The sequence below is a fragment of the Lynx rufus genome, unplaced genomic scaffold (genome assembly GCF_022079265.1).
Source record: "Lynx rufus isolate CCGP_SWC_20201006 ecotype Redwood Valley unplaced genomic scaffold, mLynRuf1.p SCAF_19, whole genome shotgun sequence".
In the NCBI taxonomy this organism is placed as follows: Eukaryota; Metazoa; Chordata; class Mammalia; order Carnivora; family Felidae; genus Lynx; species Lynx rufus.
Window position 1 is genome coordinate 27,932,059 of NW_025814833.1, and position 7,197 is coordinate 27,939,255.

A 7,197-nucleotide genomic window follows, 5' to 3' on the forward strand; every position below is an offset into this window, starting at 1 on the left:
TATGTTTATTTATTTATTCGCCGTCCATTTTCATCCAGGAGATAAACTCCTCCACTAGGTGGGGGGCAGTGGAGGGGAGGTGGTGGAAATGCCCTTATTCAGCATAAACAGCTCCCTTAATGCCATCCTCCCACTTCAACCCTCCATACCTGGCAAAGTGAGGGTGCTTCTTCCATGAAACCGACTTCTGCTCCTGCCCCACCCAGGCTTTGCCTGAGATTCGCTGGGCTGTGGTGCCCTCCACCAGGACTGAGTCTTCAGATTGAGCCAATCCGCATTCATCTGGGGAATTTCTCAAACTCTTGGTCCTTTATCCTCACCCCTTTCGTTAATTTTATGAATCAGTTTACTTTGCACTTCTTTCTAATGGTTTCTATTTGATTTGGAGGGGTAAACACCTGCGTTCAATTCAGTGCCTTCTGCTACAAAAGCCTCTGATTACATTTAAATCTATTACCTCTAGACCAATATAGCAGTTAATGTGTTCTTTCCACATACGTTAAGAGTGGGTGATTCAGAGAGAAGAATTAAGGCATATGCCCTCTATTGTGGGTAAGAAGAACCAGGAGACTTGTATAATTTCCTAAAGACAATAATTTTGGCCCATTGCTACTATTTCATATTTAGTGTGTGGTGTGAGGGAGGAGGCATTTTGCTTAATGCATCACCTGAGGGTATTTTGTCTACTCTGGTTTTTCATAGGGCTATGGTTGAGATTTTATCATGATCAGTGTGCTTGTGCTGTCCTGCCTGCCTTGGGAAAAAATTTAATATAAAAATAAACAAAGGGGTCACGACCTGGGCAGCCTGTGGGGCAGGGAGACAAGGGAAAGGGAGGACAAGCCTGCCTAACTGTCACCCCTGCCCCTGAGGTCTCCGGGATCCATTAGCCTGAGCGTTCATTGGTACAACCTTTTTACTGGGGAGTGGGAAATACTGAATAAAATTAAGCCTGCAAAACTCTGACACGGTGATTCCTTTTATGCAAACATGCAAGGATATATGCACATATAATGTTTAACCTTGCCAGTAATCACAATATGCAAATGAAAACAGGGAGATATCTTTTTACCTATCAGGATATCAGTGATTTGAAAGAAAGTGAATGCCCATTATTAGGAAAGTTGAAAGTTTTCATAGGTAGATTAGTACAAGCTGTGTGGAAGGCAGTTCTAACAACATGTATCAGAATCCATAAACAGATGAAAACCTTTATTTGTTTATTTATTATTTTATTTATTATTATTATTATTTTTAATTTACATCCAAGTTAGTTAGCACATAGTGCAACAATGATTTCAGGAGTAGATTCCTTAATGCCCCTTATCCATTTAGCCCATCCCCCCTCCCACAATCCCTCCAGTAACCCTCTGTTTCTTCTCCATATTTAAGAGTCTCTTATTGAAAACCTTTTTGTAAAGATTTTATTTTTAAGTAATCTCTATACCCAACATGGGTCTCAAACTCACAGCCCCGAGATCAAGAGTGGCCTGGTCTACCGAGTCAGCCAGGCACCCCAGATGAAAACCTTTTGATCCAAGAATTCCACCTCTAGGAATGTAATCCAGGGAAATATCAGAGAAGCATACAAAAATGTGCACGCAAAAATATTAATCTCAACATTGTTTATGCTAGTGAAAAATTTGAAACCATCCAAATATCGATCAGTTAATTATTGGCCATCCATAAGGAATAATACACAGTTGCCATAGGTATCAACATGGAAAGATATGTAAGATACATCGTTACGTTTAAAAACAATTGTCAGGGGGCGCCTGGGTGGCGCAGTCGGTTAAGCGTCCGACTTCAGCCAGGTCACGATCTCGCGGTCCGTGAGTTCGAGCCCCGCGTCAGGCTCTGGGCTGATGGCTCGGAGCCTGGAGCCTGTTTCCGATTCTGTGTCTCCCTCTCTCTCTGCCCCTCCCCCATTCATGCTCTGTCTCTCTCTGTCCCAAAAATAAATAAACGTTGAAAAAAAAATTTTTAAAAACAATTGTCAGGGCAGTATGTTTATGATTCCATTTCTTGTTTTGTGATTTGTGTGTGATATATATATATATATATGCCTTGCTATTAATATATGTAAATAATTGATAAAACATATACCAATCTGTTAATAGTCTTTCTGGGGGTCGTGATCTGAAGAATTGTACTTTTCTCATAATACATATTTACAATGTTTTAATGTTTTACAAGCAATGAGTAAAATAATACTGAAAGATTAAGAAGTTTAGAAAATTTGCTCAGCTTCACTGATAATTAAATGAATGCAAATTAGAGGAGCAATGAGACATAATTATTGCCTTTCATATTGGCAGAAACAATTCCAATTCAATGTTTCGTAGAGCCCGGGTTTCTAAACTTCTTTGATCAAGCACATATATTAAAAAATAAAACTTTTTGACCTTGAGCACTCTCTCTCTCTCTCTCTATATATATATATGTTTATATGATTTTTTTTATAAATAAAGATGGGCTTATATTCCTCATTCTCTTCTGCCACTTGAAAATTCATGCATACAATGATGCATACCGCATAAGAAAAACTGGAAACATTCAGAATGTTCCTTCAATAGGGGACTGGTTAAATAAATTATTGAACATTATTAGTCAGCATATATATTGGGGTAGTGATCAGTCGTCCAAGAGAGTGAGGTACTTATATATTATTGACATGGTAAGAGCACTATATGAACATATCAGGTTTGAAAGTATATACAGAAAACCCAACCGGAGTTCATGGAGGGGGCAGGGTGAGGAATGTGCAATTTAGCAGGGACTGTGATTTCCATTGTTCTAATTGTGCTGTTGAAAACCTCTAGCAACTTGTTTGTATAACTTTTCCCATTAGAAGAATAGTAAAGATTTAAAACAAAATTTTCCAAAGTCACTTGAATCATTAAAACAGAATGTACACATTTTACAGTGGAGAAAATGGGTAGGTTTTGTGTGTTCGTACTCGCTCCCAGTTGAGGATTGAAAAAATTCCTAAAGGGATTTGAGGCAACAGAAAACGGGTTCACGCTTCTAAGCTATTCAAGATCACGTTTATGAAGGAAATTTTCTAACGTTTTGAGCAAGTTTTGTTTTGCTTCCGTTGAAATTTAAAACACTTAAAAAAAAAAAGGGACCCACCGGGAGGTGGAAGCTGGGTCTCCCGGGAAAGCCGCGCGCCCCTCCCCCTCCCTCCCCCGCCTCCCCCAGCTCGAGTCCCCCCTTCCCCGTCCCCCTCCCCTCCGCGTCCAGGGGCTCGCGATCTCCGGCGCTCCGCCCGCCTCGAGGCAGCTCAGCTTGGTGGCCCTCGCGGAGGACTGACGATCGCGGATCGCCGCGGCCCGAACGCGGCGGGGAAGGAGGGCGTCCGCCGGGCAGCGCGGCTGACATCTGCGGTCACGGGGTCGGCCTCCCGCGCGGAGAGCGGCCCCGTGCGTCCCTCCGTGAGTCGATCGGTGGGTCCGTGCAGCCGGCTCAAAGCCCTGGGCTCCCGGCACCAAATGGGAGGCTACACCAGACCGATGGCGGCGGCGGCGGCCCTGTCGGGCCCGGGGGTGCGGCTGTCGCCCTCGGCGGCGGCCCGCGGCTCGTACGGCGCCTTCTGCAAGGGGCTCACGCGCACCCTCATCACCTTCTTCGACCTGGCCTGGCGGCTGCGTACGAACTTCCCCTACTTCTACGTGGTGGCCTCGGTGATTCTCAACGTCCGCCTGCAGGTACATATTTAGAGCAACTAACTTTGTGGCATTCGGGGTGGGGGGCCCGGCGGGATGGCTGGCTTCCACCCACCGGCTCGCCAGCCCTAGAGCAAAGCGGCCAGTTCGACTCTCCCGCACGCAGACTTGCCGGTCTGCCTTTCCACTGCCTTATCTTTTAATGTAAATGGGCGGCTAGAAATCATCGTTTGCCCCAAGCCCACAGTACAACCAGGAAAGCCTAAGATAGAATGAAAAGGTGATTCTCTAGGAAATAGATAATTCAAGGAACAAGGAAAGAACTTTAAACTCGGAAAATCCTCACAAATACTTGAGAGGCTCTTGCATCCATAAAAACACAAAACAGCCCAAGCGGTAGGAAATGACAATGGTCACAGGATGCCCGAAGGGGGAAAACAAGAGGAAAGGTTGCTAAGAACTTAAAGGCAAACTAACCGTACCATAGTGGTGCAACCAGGAGGCAAATCTTCCAAACGAGAAAAAGGGGTGAACAGACTTTCAACGGAAGGGAATGAATTCTGAGCAATAGATGGGTTGAGTTAGACGCTGGAGGAAATGCATATGATCTGGAAGGCATACATTTCTTCATCCCCAAAGAGAAGCCAGTGGCGAACGGAAACTGCAGAGGAGAACGAACCTTTCAGACTGTACAAGGAAGGCATGCTTCAAATATAAAGCAACCTCGGACGGGGCCTGGTTTTGAACACTTGCCAGGAGTGGAAGAAAGGGAATCCGCTTGGACACTGATTGGCACGTGCACCATGACTCTGCGGTCACAGAGGAGACCAGTCACCCGGTTCAACTCAGCTCTTCAGTGAACGATATCGGAATAATCATTTCAGTGGAAATATACGTTACGGTTTTCCGTTTTTAGACTGAATCTGTCAGCTAAGAAGGGAAGACAGTTATGGTTGTAGAACCAGACGGCAATGTTAGCCACTCGGACAGTGTGGGAGTCCAGGCAATAAGCAGGCAGGCAGAGAGGAGGAAATGAACAGTGGTGTTATTCTCAGAAAGCAGGAAGTCCAGATTCTGTCTCTAGTTGAAAGAATAAGGCAGGTTTGGGGATTGTATTATTAAAGTCAACAAAGTAGCTAACAGGAGATTTAAAAATAGTGATTCAGCCATTTTGAGCGGGTAGGAGGTTCTGGGAGGGCAGGAAGTCAAAAAATTCCTCCTGTTATCAAGTCAAAAAATAGTAACAAAAGCATATTCTCCAGGAAGAAAAAAGGTAACCACTAAACAGACGTGTAAACGTTTTTGCTGCTGGCTGGGGGGAACTGCGTTGAACAGGATGGGTGGGGATTTACTACTTTTCATTATATGCCTTTTTTATTATTTGATTTTTTGAAAACTGTGTATGGATTGCTTTCATTCAAAATTAAAACTTATTGGGGCGTCTGGGTGGTTCAGTCGGTTGAGCATCCAACTCTCCGATTTCAGCTCAGGTCATGATCCCAGGGTCAAGGGATGGAGCCCTGTGTCCGGCCCATGCTGAGGGTGAAGCCTGCTTAAGATTCTCTCTCTCCCTCTGCCCCTCTCCCCTGCTCACTCTCTCTCTAAAGTAAAAAAAAAAAAAAAAAATTGCAGATCTTCAGTCCCCTAAATCAGAACCTGCATTTAAAAAAAACTAAAACTTATGAAAAACTGCATTTACTGCAATTAGAAGGAAATTTGGGGGAGGGGGAGCTGGCAGACCCCCAAGGCAAAACTTTAAAACTAAAAATGGCCAGTAATCTTCAGGTAGCCCAGAGCTTCCTCACTCTCTGAAACTGCACAGGCAAATTTCTGCAGTGTCGCAGTTAAGGTAAAAAAAAAAAAAAAAAAAAAAAGCACGCGCGAGAGAGATTTATTTTATAAAACTTATAATTTTTCAAAACTGTTTTCCGGTTTTGTTGAGATATAAGTGAACATCTAACATTGTGTAAATGTAAGCTGTGTAGTGCGTTGATTTGATACCCTCCTATAGCTGACACCTCTATCACATCACATAATTACTGTTTTTGTGGTGAAAACATTCCGGATTAGTCTCTTCTCAACCTTCAAGTATATGACAGAATATTGTTAACTGTAATCACAACTCTTAGCTCCCTAAAGTTCGTTCATCTTCTAACTGGGAGTTCGTGTTTTTGGACCAACACGGAGGTCCTCACTTTCCCCGCCCCCAGTAAACACCATCCCATTCTGCTTCTGTGGGTTTGGCTGTTTTAGATTCCCCATTTGAGTGCGGTCATACAGAATGTTGATGGACATTTGGACGAGTGCCTCAAGATGTTTAGACCAGATGCCTACATTTTAGTGTTGGTCATAATAGCGAGACAGTGGAAATTAACGAAATGTCCACCATTAGTGTAGGGGCACAGGGCAGGCCGCCCCAAGATGGGCCGCTTTGGCATGAACATTATTTTGAGTCAAAAGCAATCCAAACCCAGCACATGCAGGAAAAACTCTTCACCTCCCCCTCAACTGCCTGTCTTTACCGGGAAGAGAGCTGGGAACAGAGATTCCTTTTTACTTAAGAAACTTCTCTGCATAACAGGGCGACCTTTGTTTTCCAAACATCTCCTCCCCGCTTCCAGCTAATGGTCTTTCTCCCCTTTTATTTTTAGGCCCTACCCCTCTTCTTAGCTCCTATAAGCCTCATGTTGCCTCACTGTTTTTGTAATCTCAGGTGTGTGTGGATTCCCCATATGTCTGCTATTAAATTTGATTTTCTGTTAACCTGTCTTCTATCGATTTGATTCTTCGTCTGGCAAGAAGGACCTCGAAGGGCAGAGGAACTTCCCAACTGTAAGCTCGGTTGAATAAAAATAGCACAACTATATAATGGAGTACTGTGTAGCCATCAAAAATAAGGGATTCTAGGGGCGCCTGGGTGGCTCAGTCGGTTAAGCATCTGACTCTTGATTTCAGCTCAAGTCATGATCTCAAGTTCCTAAGTTCGAGTCCCACATCAGGCTCTGCACTGACAGCGTGAAACCTGCTTGGGATTCTCTCCCTCTCCCTCTCTCTCTGCCCCTCCTCTGCTCATGCTCGCAATCTCTCTCACAAAATAAATAAACTTAAAAAAAATAAAGAATTCTATTTTATAGAAGTGGAATGAATTTAATAGATGGGAAGTCATGTCACAAATGGCTTATGATTGAACCAGAGGGGGGAAGTGCACACACGCACACACACACACACACACACACACATGTATATATGTGTGTATATTTGCGTGCTCCGCTTATATAGAAATAAGAATACTTGGGGGGCGCCTGGGTGGCTCAGTCATTTAAGTGTCTGACTTCGGCCCAGGTCATGATCTCGCAGTCTGTGAGTTCGAGCCCGGCTTCGAGCTTTGTGCTGAAAGCTCAGAGCCTGGAGCCTGCTTCGGATTCTGTGTCTCCCTCTCTCTGCCCCTCCCCCACTCACACTCTGTCTCTCCCTCTCTCAAAAACAAAATAAACATTAAAAAAGCATTCTTTACAGCAGATATTCAAAT

The 7,197-nt window shown here is 44.2% G+C and overlaps 1 protein-coding gene across 1 annotated transcript; it reads left to right on the forward strand.

Annotated features, from left to right (window-relative positions):
• Positions 1–3,345: 3,345 nt before the first annotated feature.
• LOC124513985 (small integral membrane protein 10-like protein 2A) lies at positions 3,346–5,070 on the forward strand. The gene has a single exon (XM_047082082.1). The coding sequence runs from the start codon at positions 3,495–3,497 to the stop codon at positions 3,720–3,722; it is 228 nt and encodes a 75-aa protein (XP_046938038.1). The 5' UTR covers positions 3,346–3,494; the 3' UTR covers positions 3,723–5,070.
• The last annotated feature ends 2,127 nt before the right edge of the window (positions 5,071–7,197 follow it).

What these genes read in the sequence shown, in the direction of transcription:
- LOC124513985 (XM_047082082.1), top strand. Translation starts at nt 3,495, where the DNA reads ATGGGAGGCTACACCAGACCGATGGCGGCGGCGGCGGCCCTGTCGGGC.